This window comes from Pristiophorus japonicus, chromosome 18, assembly GCF_044704955.1.
Source record: "Pristiophorus japonicus isolate sPriJap1 chromosome 18, sPriJap1.hap1, whole genome shotgun sequence".
Taxonomy (NCBI): domain Eukaryota; kingdom Metazoa; phylum Chordata; class Chondrichthyes; family Pristiophoridae; genus Pristiophorus; species Pristiophorus japonicus.
Genome location: NC_091994.1, coordinates 91,758,463 through 91,776,899, shown reverse-complemented (window position 1 = coordinate 91,776,899; position 18,437 = coordinate 91,758,463). Strand labels below are relative to the sequence as shown.

Genomic DNA, 18,437 nt, shown 5'->3' with positions numbered 1-18,437 from the left:
ATTCACAGGATGTGGGCGTCGCCGGCAAGGCCAGCATTTATTGCCCGTCCCTAATCGCTCTCGAGGAGGTGACGGTGAGCCGTCGTGTTAAATACAACCGAGGGGCTCGCTAGGCCATTTCAGAGGGCAGTTGAGAGTCAACCACATTGCTGTGGGTCTGGAGTCACATGTAGGCCAGACCTGTAGGTACTGCTGTGAGGACGATATTCTTTATACTACAGATGTCAGTCTTTCACTCCGAGTTGGTGACAGAGCAGAGACAGTCGCTCACTGCCACAGATACCACACTGATTCTCCCCTGCAGACTGAGATCATCAATCAAAGGCTGACTCAAGCCACGCACCAAGGCATTGATTACTAAAAGCAAGACCACCACTGTTCCCCTGCGCACAATCGCCCAAAAATGTTAATATCCCACCATCACAGTGGCAGGTAAGTGTCACAACAACAAACAACTATTCTTTAATTTTACTTTTAATTTTTGTTAAACTATCTCGGGGTTAAGTGAGTCTGATGGTGAGCCCCACAAAAGTGGTGTCCATGAGATTCAACTGCACATGTCTTGTCCCACTCACCCATCACCCCCGTGGCCGATGACCTACATCGGATCCCGCTCCTTCAATGTCTCACGTTTAACATTTTCACCCTCATATTCTTTCATGGCTTCGCCCCCTCCCTGTCTCTGCATTCAGATCCAGCCCCACAACCATCTGAGAACTCTGTATTCCTTGAACTTTGGCCTCTTATGTATCCCTTCCTCCCTTCGCTCCACCATTGCCGGCCGTGCCTTTAACCTCCCAGGCACCAAGCTCTGTCATTCCCTCCCTAAGCCTCTCCATCTCGCCACCTCCCTGTCCTTTAAAATCTTCATTAAAACCCACTGAGCTTTTGGTCATCCCTTCTAATCTTTAGCTCGGGTGTTGATTTTTTGTCCGATTATGTTAAAGGCGCTGTATAAATGCAAGTTATTGTTGGCATTGAGCATGACTGTACAGCTTTTAAGCTCCTAGCTAGTTTTCTTGGGTTTTAGTGATTTTCAAAATAAAAACTGATATTCTCGGGATGTACCTGGGCTTTTTGAGGTCCAATTTTTGCCCCACTGATTCTCTCCCATTTTTCGCACTAAAACTAAAACCTGAATCCCACCCCCTAAGTAAAAGGTTTTAAAATTGTCAATAAAAACTGACTTTAACGGTGCTTACAAATGCAGCAAAAGCAGAGGAAGTAGTTAAAGCGGTTTAGATATAAAACAACTTGTTATTGAGAAGAGACACCACCATCGCATGTGCTGAAGGGATGTTGCGGAAACGTCTGCCGGCCAATATAACAGATCAGAAGTCACTTCGGGCGACTGATCTCGGGGAACTCCCAGTCTTCCCACATAAACTGCCTTTTGGCAGCACAAACCAAAAGTACCATTATATGTGGAGATTGCTGAGGCTTAGTCTAAACATTGACAGATTGTTTTGATATGAACGGGCATGCGAGGGTCCAACTGTTTCTGTTATCTGGTTCTATAAATAACAACAACTGGATCAAGTCATCATCATAGGCAGTCCCTCGGAATCGAGGAAGACTTGCTTCCACTCTTAGCATGAGTTCTTAGGTGGCTGAACAGTCCAATACAAGAACCACAGTCTCTGTCACAGGTGGAACAGATAGTCGTTGAGGGAAAGGGTGGGTGGGACTGGTTTGCTGCACGCTCCTTCCGCTGCCTGCGCTTGATTTCTGCATGCTTTTGGCGACGATACTCGAGGAGCTCAGCGCCCTCCCGGATGCTCTTCCTCCACTTAGGGCGGTCTATGGCCAGGGACTCCCAGGTGTCAGTGGGGATGTCGCACTTTATCAGGGAGGCTTTGAGGGTGTCCTTGTAACGTTTCCTCTGTCCACCTTTGGCTTGTTTGCCGTGGACGAGTTCCGAGTAGAGCGCTTGCTTTGGGAGTCTCGTGTCTGTGCCGCAATGGTGAACAACCATCGCTCGAGGTGACTGGGTGTAACCGGGCGAAATGTTGGCAACATCTCAGTGTTCGGCAAGTCAGGGCTGCTGTCGGTATCAGCACTGTCATATAAAGGGGCGAAAATCATTGCTAATTATTACCACTGACCTGACCAAGTTGCTAAAATGAACGCTGGCCGCACTCCCGAACAAATTATATTTAGTTGCCGCCACGCTTAATCTCAAATTGAAACGAAGGACCCTTTTGTCTCAGTACAATCAGCTCAGCATCATGTAGTCATGCTCCAGTGCAACCTACATTAACCGCTGCCTGCATTAATCTTGCCGGGAGGCAAGGATTCTAAAACCCGAGCAACTCCAGTCTGCACACCTTCCTCAGGGAAATCAGCAGCTGTGTAAGTAGTAATTCCTTGTCCTGATTACAATGCCGGAAATTAGTTTGGATTCAGATCAGTCTGACGCTCCGCGCTTTTGCTATACTTACACTTCAATGGGCAGGCATCAAACTATCTTAATTACAGACGAGCACAGTTACACTCGCGACGTACAACATTCCATCACGCACTTTTCTCATCGCCTCAGGACTCGCATAACTTCTGATACGTAACGCAGTAGAGAAACAAACCTCCATATTTAAAAATTATATGAAAATATTGCTGCAATTTGACTGGGGTAAAAAGCCTGTATCGAATATATCCCCTTGCTGAGACCATTTATTAATTGCTGCCACAGAATCAGATAAACGTAATACCACAGCTACACCATTCTCGTCTCCCTGTTCGCAGGTCCATTGTGACCCTCCATTCCCTCTCACACAGGAGCGAGCTCACACTCCCCCAGATCACGGGGTACTGAGCAGCCTGTTGCCTCCCAGGTGCCGCGTTCAGCGGCGGGGGGAGAAGATTCTGACAAGGGATGATAAGCAGCCTGAAGCCATGGTCCCTGTTGGAACCAGTGACAAAGCTAAGGACAGGGTGGCAGCAGGGCGGATTAACCAGGGGGAGGATTAACCAGAGGGCCGATTAACCAGGGGGACTGATTAACCAGGGGGTGGATTAACCAGGGGAGCAATTAACCACGGGGTGGATTAACCACGGGGGTGGATTAACCACATGGCCGATTAACCAGGGGGTGGATTAACCACATGGCCGATTAACCAGGGGGTGGATTAACCACATGGCTGATTAACCAACCAGGGGGTGATTAACCAGGGGGTGGATTAACCACGGGGCAATTAACCACGGGGCGGATGGGGCTGCATGTAATGTAATGAACATGATGTAAAGAGCGTGATGTAATGAACGTGAACAAATATAACTACAGGCCCATGTAGATCAGTTTGCCTCAGGCCCATCAGGTCCTTAATCCGGCCCTGGGTGGCAGCTTTGCAAAGGGAGTTCGAGGATTAAACAGCAGGATTTCCAGGGATAGTAGGCAATTTGTAAAGGACGAGTAGCGCTTGATTAACTTCTCTGAATTTATTGAGGAAATCACAGCGATAAACAAAGGGAATGCAGTGGGCGTTCCAAATACGGATTTTGAGAAGGAACCGGATCAGATGGCACAAAAGAATTGTTACAAACATGACTGCACGTGGTATTAAAGGAAGTGTAGTAACATGGATAGCGGAATGCCCAGAGAACAGAAAGCAAAAGATAGGGGGGTCACGGATGTTTTTCATTTCTATAAATGATTTGGGAATAGGTACAAGAGCAATAATAATATCAAGTTTGCAGAAGAGCGCAGTTCGACCCGGTGACTGGTGTGAAAACACTGATGACTCAATGGGTGGGATGGCCTGATTTTCTGCTGTAACATTCTCTGGGGCATGTCGTCCTCTGCCTGAAGTGCCATATGGCCTGGGTGCTGGGGTGCCAGGCAGAGGAAATTGTGGCAGAGTCCCGTGATGCCAGCTCTCGGCTTCCTTTGTGCTTGGCGCACACATTTTCAGGGGCCTCCCCAGTGGGAGCGATGCAACCTGTCCTCATAATTGAATTCTTTCAGGCCCCGGTATCAGATTGTGGTGAATCTGCACTGCAGCCCTTGTCCAAGGCTGTAGACTGCAGGAAGATATCAATGAACTGGTCAGGTGGGCAGAACAGTAGCAAATGGAATTCAATCTAGAGAAGTGTGAGGTAATGCATTTGGGGAGGGCTAACAAGGCAAGGGAATACACATAAAATGGTCGGACATTGAGAAGTGTAGAGGTCACCACATTACAGGAAAGATGTGATTGCACTGGAGAGGGTTACAGAGGAGATTTACCAGGATGTTGCCTGGACTGGAGAATTTTAGCTATGAGGAAAGATTGGATGGGCTGGGTTTGTTTTCTTTGGAACAGAGGAGGCTGAGGGGAGACCTTATTGAGGTGTCTAAAATTATAAAGGGCCTAGATAGAGTGGATAGGAAGGAGCTGTTTCCCTTAGCAGAGGGGTCAACAAACAGGGGGCATAGATTTAAAGTGATTGGTAGGAGGTTTAGAGAGAATTTGAGGGGGGCATTCTTTCACCTAGAGGGTGGTGGGGGTCTGGAACTCACTGCCTGAAAGGTAGAGGCAGAAACCCTCATCACATTTAAGAAATACTTGGATGTGCACCTGAAGTGCGGTAACCTACAGGGCTACGGATCAAGCGCTGGAAAGTGGGATTAGGCTGCACGGACATGATGGGCCGAAATGGCCTCCTTCCATGCTGTAAATTTCTACGGCTAATAAATCTCCCCTGAGATGTGCTGCCCAAAACTGAACGCAGTGCTCCAGACTGGGCCCGGCCAAGGCTCTATACAACTCAAGCATCACCTCCTCACTTTTATTGTTCCAACCCTCTCGCGATAAAGGCCAACATTCGATCTGAAAAGGAGCCTCCATCAGCATCCTGCCACTTACAGTAAGTTTTGAACTTTTTATCTCAGGACGGCGGCCGGAGGCCATTTTGCTGCTGTCTCTACTGGACGCAGAACCTGTCGGCGATTTTCAGTGGTGCACGGGCCTGGATGGCCCACAGGCCTGGATGGCCCACAGTGTTGTTCATTCCCAGACAGTATTCCCATCTGCTGCTCATTTTCAGAGCAGTATTCGTGCTTGGTACTCATTCCCAGAGTGTATTCCCATCTGGTACACATACCCAGGCAGTATTCCCATCTGCTGCTCATCCAGCTCATTCACACGAGTTAAACACAGAAAGCCAACCAGGTTCAGCTAAGATCAGGCCAAGGTGCGTACCAGCCTCCTCTAGTGCCGGGGGAGGAAAGTCAGCCCCCGATTGTCCTGTACAGACCCTCAACACTCTCCTCTTCCTGTCCTATATGGACTCCCATCAGCCTTCTGTTGCTGCGATGGGAGATGGCTCCTTTCGATGGTTGTTTTTTTTAGAAATAAATCAGTTAAAAAACACACTACAAATTATCAACAGGATTTGTTTTGCACCTACCTGTAACAGAGTCTGTGGAGATTTGATTGAAGACCATCAGATAGGCCATTGCGGGGAAGGGGGGGATTGCGGGGAAGGGGGGGGGGAGCGGGGGGAAGGAAGGGAGGGAAGAGAGATAAGAGTAGGTTAACACAGTCACCTGATTTAATTGGGAACATTTATCCTGCAATGAGACGTGATCAGGTTAATTAGACCCTTGTGACATGCCCACTTACATTTTTGCCTGAATGAAGTATTCAAACCACAAGCAAGCGGAGAATTCCACTGCCAATGCAGCATTGGTGCAATGTGGGTTTGCTTCGCACTGCTGCAGCAGTTACAAAATAAATGTAGCCTGAATCCATTGTCCGTATCTAACCTTTTATTTTATTTGTTCTGGGATGTGGGTGTCGCTGGCCAGGCCGACATTTATTGTCCATCCCTAATTGCCCTTGAGAAGGTGGCGGTGAGCCGCCTTCTTGAACCGTTGCAGTCCGTGAGGTGAAGGTACTCCCACACAGTGCTGTTAGGGAGGGAGTTCTTGGATTTTGACCCCGCGACGATGAAGTAACGACGATTATATTTCCAAGTCAGGATGGTGTGTGACTTGGAGGGGAACTTGCAGGTGATGGTGTTCCCATGCGCCTGCTGCCCTTGTCCTTCTCGGTGGTAGAGCTCGCGTCACAAGACTGAGAGTCCTGAACTTCCCTGGAGTAGGGAATCTCATTTCGGAGCAAGGTTGGGCCTTGACACCTGATTTACACTCCGAGTCAGCGTGACGTGGCCTCGATTTCACCGCAATCCTACACTCGCGGAGTGTGAACGCACCATTGCACCCCCTTTAAATGGCAGATCTGGATCAGCAACAAGCTTTCTTGTCAGGGTGAGCCGGCTCTACAAGGGTGTGCAGCGCAATCCTGCTCACGGGTAGTGGCAACAACCTCCCAAATCTGCAGCCCAAGCATGGCGGCTGGTGTTGGCAGTGGTGGTGCTGGTGTTGGTGTTTGCCACCAGCAATTCTGCTGCCTCGGGCGGTAACCCCATCTGCAGCACGGCCACTGGGGTTGACCTACTACCGGCTGTGACAAGCAGTGCCAGTATCTCCGGCGCCGTTAGCTTCACACGGCCAATTTTACCCGTCGGTACTGCCGGCGGGGCATCTCGCCTGTTGGCCACGTACATCAGGAAATGGTGACGCACTGTCCATCCATTAATGGGCTTCTCCCCACCAGCGGCACCTAACATCAGCCCCGATGCGCCTCATGAAATTTAGTCGTGACCTGTGGTCTCTTTTCTGCTTTTATTCACAAGGGGCCGTTAATTGTAATTTATTAGATTCAGCTATAAGACTATAGAACACTGCAGTATTGCTTTAGTCAAAATGGATTCTCTGCAGTGCAGGGTCATTAGAACCATTAACCAACAGCTTCAGCACCATCTGAGCCAGACGGTGATCTCATTTTCCATTCTGCTATTTAAATCAATAACTTCTGTAAGTAAGGACTAATTAACCCATATAATGCTGCCTCCCTGGGGAGTACTTTGATTTCCACTGGCCTGCGCTTCCATTGTACAAGCCTATTAACAAATGTTTCCATCCAACTTGTTCCATTGGTTTCCCTGGTATGGACTCGTTCCGTGACAAACGTCACCACGAGCAAACTTCCCTCTAATTGCACCGTACCAGTGTCGGGCAGGAGAAGACCTTCAGCCTATCTGGCCCACCTAGCCACAGTACTCTCTTGATGCACTTCCAACAACCCTGAATCCCATTGGTTGACAGGAACCTGTCTAATTCCTTCTTGAAACCCATTAAGGCTCCTTGTTCCACTACCATCATTGTAAACTCTCTTTGGGCAGTGATTCTGAAGTTACTTATCAGGGCGCTCTCTCTCATTGGTGACAGAGCCTTCAGCCATCTCAGCCTTAAATCCCTGGCTACATCTCTCCCTTCCTCAGAGATTCCCTCCAAACCTAGCACCGTAACCCTGTGTTCAGCTCTCCTATTACTGCTCACCATCTGCCTCTCCTCTCGGACGTACTTGGGGAGGAGATTGTATATGCACTGGATAAATATATCCCATTATTGTCATTGAGGCTACCAACATCGCCAGCTCTCTTTCAACTTAATCTTCAGCTGGTTCTGCACCATCCACAATATGGGCCAGGATTTTGCCAGTGCTCAGAGGGTGGATTCAGAGACGGGTCCGCTGTCAAAATCAGCGGGGCAGTGTCCTGCTCTGAACCTGCCTCCATGCCAGTTTTCCAAGTCCCCGGTCTGTCGCGTTTTACAGACCCAGCTCTATTGAGATAGTTAAGAGGGTCTTTAAAGGTAGTTGAACAGCATATTACCATCCACTAACCATTTTTCCAGCTTTTTGACAACTTTCATGGTGCTAAGGGATAACGTCAGGTAAATATGTCGAGTTTTCAGTGATTAATCATTGCTCTGAATAGGTGACAGCTGAAAAAGTGGTACAAAAGCTACCATTTCACAGCTGTTCACGTTCCAATCAGCTAGAGCCTTCAGGATTTGGAATACATCTTTGAGCTTTATGCAGTTTGGAAGTGTTTGGAGTAAACTCTCTCGGCACGGTCACCTCCTTGGAACAACCTCACCATCATCATCATCGTATTTCACCATTGACAGATCGCTGCTGTCATCTCAACTTCATCTATTCCATCAGCATCGGTGCCCTTGAAAACATCTTACCTTGCTCCTCAGAATCTGACCACGATCAGCCCCAACACCAACATCACCAGGCACACCAGCAGCACCAACAACAGCAACCTTCTCCGCAATCACTGATGCTGCACAGGACACAGGGCATCAGCACATTGCTGCCCGGGAGGCCAGGGATGGCCTCACCATGACCAGATTTACTTCACTTGACGCTGCACACCCTGGCTGCTACATGATGCGCCAGGTTGGCACCAACTCACACCAACACCATAAAGCATCCCTACAATGCTCAAGTCATTCCTTTCACACTCATCACCATTGATGGGGGTACTGTTATGTTTCACCATTCACTGTAAGTCACTAAGCCACTTCCAAAAGAGCACACAAATCTGTTCAAATAGGAAAAGTGTTGAAAATAAAGATTTCAATGTTTGACAACACATTAACAGAAACTTGACATGAACATTGGCTAAAAGACCCAAGTGCCTAACTTTGTGTGTTGTTAGTTGGTATGATGGGACAAGGATGAGGGTAAGTGTGAGGGGTAGCTAGTGAGATGGGGATGTGATAATGTAGATAGAGAGAGGGATGGGTGGAGGTGCAAGGTAAGTTGGCAGGAGTAAGGATGTGCAGGTGTAGGGTAGGGAAGGCAGAGTGATGGGGATGTGATGAGTGGCACAGCAGGATGAGGTTGAGTGTGGCTTTGCAGTAACGTTTCGTGATCTACTGAGATAATTGAAAGGTTTGTGCCACTGCAGCCAGGTCCTCCTGACCACATCCCTGCTTTTGACCTCCTGGAGAGGTCTCTTCCGCCCATTGGAAGGCAAGAGAACCTCCCTGCGTGCTTTGACTCCCTCCATAAGCATCTGGAGGGGGTCATGGGAGAGCCTGGGTGCAGCCGTGCCCCTTGTCAGGGTTTGCTCCTCAATGCTGCAGGACAAGAATTGTCAAAATAAAGTTGGCCATGATCCCTTTAAGGAAACCGGCTGATGATACATCATCAAATGGCGTCATGAGACCCTCTTCCTTTTAATTGGCCAGGAACCTCGCAAGGCGGGCTTAACAGGACCAATCAGGGGAAAGTCGTGGGAGAAACCCTCATGGAGAAAGCAGCAGGATTGGAACCTGATATCTGCCGCCTGTCTCCCAACCCGGCAGGAAAAATTGCAGCCTCTGTTTCCCACTTTCCCTTCCATTGCCGTGTATGTCGATCACATGAGTGACACTGTGCCCCATCCACCTCTTTGGAAACCTCGATTGTGTTATGAGCTCAGGATGTCCCTTAGCGCTTTACAGCCAATGAAGTATTTTTTTGGAGTAGGAAACGTGGCAGCCAATTGGCGCACAGCAAGCTCCCACAAACAGCAATGTGACAATGACCAGATAATCTGTTTTAGTGATGCTGATTGAGGGATAACTCCCCTGCTCTTCTTCAAATAGTGCCATGGGATCTTTTACATCCACCTGAGAGAGCAAATGGGGCCTTGGTTTAACGTCTCATCTGAAAGACCACACCTCCAACCGTGCAGCACTTCCTCTGCACTACACTGCATGTACATGCATGTGTACAGATACACATGCCACTGACACCGAGACACATGCGCACCATTGAGACATGCTCACACACATGCGTGCACACAGAAACATGCACACATCTCACACATGCACACACACACATTATATCTGCTATTGCTTTTCAGTCGGGTCACAGCCATCTGAATGGGTTACTCCTCTTGATTTGTCCCCACGCTCAGAAACATGAGGCAGAATCTATTCAAGTGTGTTTTTTTTAAATGGGAAATGGAATGGCTGACCATCTGGCAGAGGGAAGGCAGCCGTGCTGAGCGCCTCATTACAGACTGAGCGAAGGACAGAAATTCAGCCAGATGTGTATTCAGGGCTGAGTTAAAGAGTTCTGTGGAATTTTTCTTTGATCTGATCTCTCTTTGTGTGCCTTCATTCTAGTTGCATGGATATCAGGTTAACTGGGCAATTAAACAGTGCAGTCTGCTGTTAACTATTTCACTACCAACAACGAGCTTAGCAATTCTGATGAGCTTACAACTTACGTGGGATTTACATGGAGATAGCTTTGCAACTTGTGCGATCCACCAACTATCTTTTTATATCAGCAGCAAAAGGGAGGTACACACACCCAAGACATACCCACACACCCAACACAGACACACACACACCCCGACACAGACACACACACACCCCGACACAGACACACCCGACACACACACACACCCACCCGACACACACACACACGACACACACACACCCCAACACAGACACACACCCATCCGACACACACACACCCGACACACACACCCACCCCGACACACACACACGACACACGCACACATGCACACACTCCCGGCACGCGTACACACCCGGCAGCACCAGAATGGGGTACTGAAGTTGAATGTTCAGCCATGAACTCATTGAATGGCGGTGCAGGCTAGAAGGGCCGAATGGCCTACTCCTGCACCTATTTTCTATGTTTCTATGTTTCTATGAATATCTACCCTTTGAATATATTGGGTGGAAGCCCTTTGGTTAGTGGATGGTCTGAACCTACAATATTAACCTGTCCTCTTTTTTCTTTTCACAGACTGTCGGGACCCACTGTGTATTTCCAGCATGGTCTGGTTTTATTATTTGTTTTGCATACCAGATAAAATGGTAAATGACAGTGTCACTGTCCTGGGCTGTCAGTTATGTTGAAACCATGTCGCTCTCTCTGGGCGAGGTAGCTGGTGGGGCCCACAGATTTACCAACAGGAGACGCTAGCTGCATTTTTTTCTCTTGGTTGGGAGGGAAACGGTCAACAATTTCTGGGCCTCGTGCAGATTAAACAAGCTGCATGCCCGAGGTTGCCCGATCTGGCTGGATGTATTCCTGGAGGTTTCATCACGTGACCTCCTCCCTCAAACTGCCCCGCCCTCACTCTCTCCCCATGGTCGCCCAGCACGTCCATTCTCACGGGACAACACCTTCCCATGGCCATACGGAAAGCGAAAGTACTCTTCTTTATCCGATTGGACGGTTCTTGACTGACTGTCGAACAACCTTTACTTTTCCATCGCCAACATTTTTGTAACTAATAACCTAAAGCATTGAAATAATGTTTTTTTTTAAAGATGCCCCTATTATTTATCGCCTGGGCTGCTCACTGCAGTGGCCTGCAGATTAATCTTGCAAATTCCTGGAGACTCCAGGACAGTCCTGGAGGGCTGGGGACCCATGCCCATCTCACGGGCTGAGACCCATGCCCATCTCACGGGCTGGGGACACTTGCCCACCTCATGGGTTGGGGGCCCTTGCCCACCTCATTGGTTGGGACCCTTGCCCATATCACGGGCTGGGGACCCTTGCCCATCTCACGGGTTGGGGACCCATGCCCACCTCACAGGTTGGCACCCTTGCCCATCTCACGGGTTGGCACCCTTGCCCACCTCACTGATTGGGACCTTTGCCCATCTCATGGGTTGGGGACCCTTGCCCATCCCACGGGCTGGGGACCCTTGCCCACCGCATGGGTTGGGGACCCTTGTCCACCTCACTGGTTGGGACCCTTGCCCATCCCACGGGTTGGGACCCTTGCCCATCCCACGGGTTGGGACCCTTGCCCATCTCACGGGTTGGGGACCCTTGCCCACCTCATGGGTTGGGGACCCTTGCCCACCTCACGGGTTGGGACTCTTGCCCATCCCATGGGTTGGGGACCCTTGCCCATCTCACGGGCTGGGGACCCTTGCACACCGTGCCAGCAGTGATATGCCAACCTCTTTCACCATTAAAACCGATTTTAAAGTATCAGATTCTTTAAATTGCAGCCCTGCAGGTGGCTGTGACCTTTCTATAGACATCACAGTTGCCTGCTGCGTCTCTGTAGGGAATTGGGGAAATGCAATAATTTAAATAAAATAAATTACCGATGAGGCTTTTTTCCCTCAATTATTTTGTGCTTTGGTGCCTGTGCAAAGTGATTCAGATCCGATGCTGAAACGCTGAAGCAACAATGTGCTGATTCATTTGCTGCCTGTCTGATACACCGACCTCGTCTAGGCACTGTGACAACGCCGGGCTCTGTCTGTTCCCACCTGGTGCCCGGGATTTTCTACCATGTCCGCAAGCATCGGTCAGTCGTCATCTCATGAATCATAACTTCCCCATTCCGGGACTTTAAACTACGAAGCTCCACAAACTGAACCCCCCCCCCAATTTTGTACACAGTAAATTCCAACTTTCAATCCTGCCGCAGTGAGCAGTTGCTGAGCGGAAGCCACTCCCCACAGAATTGGGGGCAAAAAATCATAGAACCAACAATTCCCCGACAACAGAACCAACAGACCATTAAAACCAGGCCTACCAAGTCTGTTGCATTTGCCTGAAAACTCACATATGAAATCACAGTCTTCTCCCGTTCTACCTCAGGCTTACAATCTCAACCTGTGCGGAGATTGCAAATGCAGTTCAATGCAGAGGGTGAAGTACATTTTGGGATAATGAGTAGTGAAAGGAACTATACCCTGATTGGTGAGGTTCTCAACAGATTTGAGGAATAGAGAGATCTCGGGTGTAAAGTACAAAAGGGCATAAAAAGGCAAATGGGATTGTGAGCTGTACAGTCGGTATTTTCTCCTAAAAACAGGTAGGTATGGAGCGTGGGGGCAGTTACATTGTTAAAAATGGGATTCCTGACCCTGATCCCGGCTCCAACCCGCCCACTTCCGGTTTTGCAGTTCCAGGAGGCGCTACCTCAATTAAATATTGTCGTGAGGCTGCCTCTATTTTGTGTTTAACTGCCTGTGGACGGGTTTCATACAATTCGTGAATCCCAGTAGTTAAAGCGAGGCGGGGACTGTTGGATCCAGGATGCAAGTGGCTTTATACCTACCTGCTGGAGTTAGGATCCCTACTTAACCCACCCCCCCGTGAACAGAGACCCCTCACAATGCTCCCACCACCCCTCAATAATGGTGGGGCCAGCCATGATCCTCTCTTCCCCCTGCCAATCCCCAGCCAACAGCATTCCCATGATCCCTGGCGGATGCCGACGCCCCCCCCGCCTGCACCCCGACCGATCCTCTCCCCCTTCCCCTAATGGTGATGGTGAGGCCAGCCACGATCCTCCGCTGACCGGCCTGATCCTCTCTCCCTCGTGCCGATCCCTGGCCGACTGCACCCCTACAATCCCCAGACAATGCTCCCCACGATCCCCAGCTGACACTCCCCACTCCAACCGATCTTCTAAACCCCCAGCCCCCCCCGCCCCATCCCGCACCGGCCCCTCGTTACTGAGGCCTACCTGCCCACAGCCAGCAGCCCTCACATTCAAATCAGGCCCCGCCGTTAAAGCCTGTGGGAAGTCCGGCCTACCGGGTTTTCCTGCCCACCTCGAAGGCCCTGCTCCCAACCCGCCTCCCCTGAGAAAATTCCAGCCACAATAGTGAATATAAACAAGTGAGTGATGTTGAATTTATACAAGACAATGGTTAGGCAACATTTGGAGTTTTGCACGCAATTCTGATCATCCCATTATAGGGAGGATATTGGAGCCATAGAAAGGGTACAACAAAGATTGGAATATCAGGAATGAGGCGCATTGCTGTGAAGAAATCTTAAAAGAAACTGAGGCTTTCTTTCACCTGAACAGAGAATGTTAAGGGAGGAAGGAAGGAATCTAGTAGAGGTTTTCAACATAATGAAAACATTTCAATGAGGTAAACAGTAAAAGATCGTTTCCACGATTTGGCAAGTCGTTAGCAACGGAGTATAAACTTGGGATTAGCACAAAAATACAGAAAGGGGGAGTAAGAAGAAATATTTTCACACGGGGTTATTAGAATATAGAATTCTTATTGGAGTCCATTATTAAGGAAGCAGTAGCAGGACATTTGGAAAAGCAAAATTCGGTCAGGCAGAGTCAGCATGGATTTATGAAGGGGAAGTCACGTTTGACAAATTTGCTGGAGTTCTTCGAGGATGTAACGAACAGGGTGGATAAAGGGGAGCCAGTGGATGTGGTCTATTTGGACTTCCAGAAGGCATTTGACAAGGTGCCACATAAAAGGTTACTGCACAAGATAAAAGTTCACGGGGTTGGGGGTAATATATTGGCATGGATAGAGGATTGGCTAACTAACAGAGAACAGAGAGTCGGGATAAATGGTTCATTTTCTGGTTGACAACCAGTAACTAGTGGGGTGCCGCAGGGATCAGTGCTGGGACCCCAACTATTTATAATCTATATTAACGGCTTGGAAGAAGGGACTGAGTGTAACATAGCCAAGTTTGCTGACGATACAAAGATGGGAGGAAAAGCAATGTGTGAGGAGGACACAAAAATCTGCAAAATAACATAGACAGGCTAATTGAGTGGGCAACAATTTGGCAGATAGAGTATAATGTTGAAAAGTGTGAAGTCATGCACTTTGGCAGAAAAAAATCAAAGAGCAAGTTATTATTTAAATAGAGAAAGATTGCAAAGTGCCGCAGTACAGCAGGACCTGGGTGTACTTGTGCATGAAACGCAAAAGGATAGTATGCAGGTACAGCAAGTGATCAGGAAGACCAATGGTATCTTGGCCTTTATTACAAAGGAGATGGAGTATAAAAGCAGGGAAGTCTTGCTACAGCTATATAAGGTATTGATAAGGCCATACCTGGAATACTGCGTGCAGTTTTGGTTTCCATATTTACGAAAGGATATACTTGCTTTGGAGGCTGTTCAGAGAAGGTTCACCAGGTTGATTCCAGGGATGAGGGGGTTGACTTATGAGGAAAGGTTGAGTAGGTTGGGCCTCTACTCATTGGAATTCAGAAGAATGAGAGGTGATCTTATCGAAACATATAAGATTATGAGGGGGCTTGACAAGGTGGATGCAAAGAAGATGTTTCCACTGATAAGAGAGACTAGAACTAGAGGGCATGATCTTAGAATTAAGGGGCCTCCCATTTAAAACAGAGATGAGGAGAAATTTCTTCTCTCAGAGGGTTGTAAATCTGTGGAATTCACTGCCTCAGAGAGCTGTGGAAGCTGGGACATTGAATAAATTTAAGACAGAAAAAGACGGTTTCTTAAACGATAAGGGGATAAGGGGTCATGGGGAGCGGGCGGGGAAGTGGAGCTGAGTCCATGATCAGATCAGTCATGATCTTATTGAATGGCGGAGCAGGCTCGAGGGGCCGTATGGCCTACTCCTGTTCCTATTTCTTATGTTCTTATGTTTAGCACGGGTGGCTATTGAGGCAGAGCGCATAAAATAATTTCACATGGAATTGGATAAGCATTTGAAAGTGAGGAATATAGAAGGGGAAAGGACAGGGATATAGGGTAGTTTAGAGCTCGTACTGGGACAGGTGCGATGGGTTGAGTGGCTTCATCCTGTGCAAACAATGCTATGATTCACACCTCCCGATATGATAAATGCACAATTTATTTTGTTTAAATCCCACAGTTATGTAACATATAACGGTTTCTATTTAAAAGCTAAAGTGCAATTAGCCCTTGGCTCTCTGATCACCCGGCTCATTATGGAGTGGTTCGTTAGTTCCACCGCCTGCAGCTGAACGCAGTGTGGGGGAGGGGAGCAGTCAGCAGGGAAACACGTTTCACACAACCTCCCACCAATGTGGTGTTTCAAAATATTTCAGTTTTGTGACATTGGTAATTGTGAGGTGGTAATTTTTTTTAAGCCATAATGTAACGTGGTGAGCTCGGCTTTATAGGTTTACTTCATTATACCGGCCGAGAAATGCGAGGGTGCCGTACCTGGTTTTTGGGCACTAGACTGGCATCTAAGCCTCCAATTGGTCGGGCAGGAAACGCGCGCTCATCACGGGCAGGAAATGTGCCTCCCGCCATATTGGTAAAGATAAAGAAAAAGGCGTTGTGGACATTTCTGTGAATTAAAGATGTTCTATAACCTCATGTTATTGTGATTGGTGAAACGAGTGACAATGGCTTTGGTTTTCCCAATGTTTAACCGGTGGAAATTGCAAAATATCCAAGACTGGATGTCACCACAGAGGCAGTTGAGGCGGGTCGAGGCTGGTGGTGGAGAGGTAGGACTAGAGAGGTCGTCAGTCCACATGGGGAAGCTCAACACATGGCTGCAGATGATGTCGCCAAGGGGCAGCATGTGGATGAAGAAGAGGGGGCCAAAGATAGACCCGTGAGGGTCTGCAGGGATAACAGTGCGGGGAGGAGGGGATATGAAGAGAAGCCATTGCTGGAGATGCTCTGGCTACGATTGACTAGGGAAGAGTGGAGCCAAGTGAGGGCAGGCCCTTCGAGCTGGACAATGGAGGAGAGATGTTGGAGAAGGATGGTGTGGTCGACCATTTCAGATAGGACATCACTGGAACAGTCACAGAAGATGTAATTTGTGTGCTGCAGCATGAGTCGAGCCGGGATTAATGGGTTCAATTACCTTTTCAAGTTCCTTTATGCTTACGTTATACAGCAGGACAGTATCATGATACCAGTTGGTTTGGAGCAGTAAAAAGAATCAGAACAAAAGGCAGGCGCTGTAACACTCAGAAACTCTCCTGCAGCCTGTATGTCTCTGTAAACCACCTGAATGTTGTTCCTGTGGTGTAGGATGTTATCCGAACCCTTTGAATCTGTCAATGCCTCTAACACTCTCCGAGACACTTGCTGTTCTCCATCCTATCTGAGCGCAGATGGCTAATGAGAGATCAAACATTGCCTGGGACTTACCCGCTGCTGTATCAGTGCATGCTTATGCTCCATTTCCCGTTTCTCCACCGCTGAGTCAATCACAAGCTGGTCCAGCTGAGTGGGGCACAAAGCAGATCGGTTAGTCTGTACACACAGCAGATTCAAAGATTTCTTCAGTACGGAAAATCACAGCAGCTTTGTCCTAAATATCTATCGAAAATCCAAAGCAAAATTAAAATGACAGGATTATGAACACATTTTGAATCATTCCTCGCATTTAAAGAAGGCTGTTTTACACTTTGAGAGAGGAATTTCACCTTCCAAAACCAGTACTGGATTGATTTGCATTACAATTACTCTGCTTCTGAGCATTTCTTTAGTGATATTTAACATCACATACAGCCAGCTCTGTTCTGGAATGGTTATACCTGTACGACAGAAATTGTGTCCCATTTGGAGGCAGCAAAGGTGATTGAGTATTGCAGGATTTAACTACACATTTCCCCATATATCTGTGGGAATCGTCCAATTCTTTTACGTGATCGTGATGTAGTAAAGCAAACACCGTATTGCTTGAATTCCCCCAAATTCCTCATTTATCTGAATTTCTTTCTTCTTTAAGCTAGTTATCGGTGGGCGGTGATAATCTCCCATTCTAAAGCCTCAGCGTTTCACGTTGACAACCGACACTCTGGGTGTGGTCCGCAAGTCAGCACAGTGCCGGTCCCTCCACCAGAACCACTCCTACCGCAAATCCGGTGGTCCTGGCCCCTGCCGAGTGTCGGTGGGACCTTCCGGCGAGAGCAGTGGAAGGAGGCACTGGCATTCATTCCCGCAGCAGGACTTGGGCAGGAGCAGCCCTGAAGGGAGATGGGAGGGAGAGTGGGCAGTCATGAAGGGGGAAAGGAAAGGGAAGGGGGGAGCGAAAGGGATGGTAATAAGGGGGGTAGCAAAAGAATGGCAACAAATGGCAGGGGGACAGGAAAGGGAAACGCAAGGGGGAGTTGTGCTTGGAGGAGGGGCGTGGGAGAGGGGAGAGGGGAGAAGCGAGTGGTGTTTTGGAGTGGGGAAGGAAGGAGAGTACCTGCATTAACTGAGAGAAAGAAAGACATGCATTTATATAGCGCCTTTCACAACTTCAGGACGTCCGAAAGCGCTTTACAGCTAATGAAGTATGGGAACGGTAGCATAGTGGTTATGTTACTGGACTAGTAATCCAGAGTTCTGAAATAATGATCCGATACTTAAGTTTAAATCCCACCATGGCAGCTGTGGAATTTATATTCAATTAAAAATAAATCTGGAATAAAAAGCTAGTATCAGTAATGGTGATCTTGTAACCACCGGATTGTCGTAAAAGCCCATCTGGTTCACTAATGTCCTTTAGGGAGGGAAATCTGCCGTCCTTACCCGGTCTGGCCTATATGTGACTCCAGACCCACAGCAATGTGGTTGCCTCTTAACTGCCCTCTGAAATGGCCCAGCAAGCCACTCAGTTTTATTCAAGAAGGCGGCTCACCACCACCTTCTCAAGGGCAATTAGGGATGGGCAATAAATGCTGGCCTTGCTGGCGACACCCACATCCTGGGTATTAATTTTTAACAAGTACTTTTGCCATGTAGTCACTGTTGTAATGTAGGATAGAGTGGGGAGGGGAAGTGTCAGCATGAACTGAGGGCCAGGACCAATACCA

At 48.4% G+C, this 18,437-nt stretch overlaps 1 protein-coding gene across 1 annotated transcript in view; it reads right to left on the bottom strand.

The window, feature by feature from the left end:
• The window catches only part of acap3a (ArfGAP with coiled-coil, ankyrin repeat and PH domains 3a), a 355,855-nt gene that overhangs the window by 51,492 nt on the left and 285,926 nt on the right, over positions 1 to 18,437 (bottom strand). The window contains exons 9-10 of the mRNA XM_070860337.1: positions 16,783 to 16,857; positions 5,386 to 5,397 (exon numbers count right to left, since the gene is read on the bottom strand). Coding sequence (XP_070716438.1) covers positions 5,386 to 5,397; positions 16,783 to 16,857 — 87 coding nt within the window. The remainder of the gene's footprint in view (positions 1 to 5,385; positions 5,398 to 16,782; positions 16,858 to 18,437) is intronic.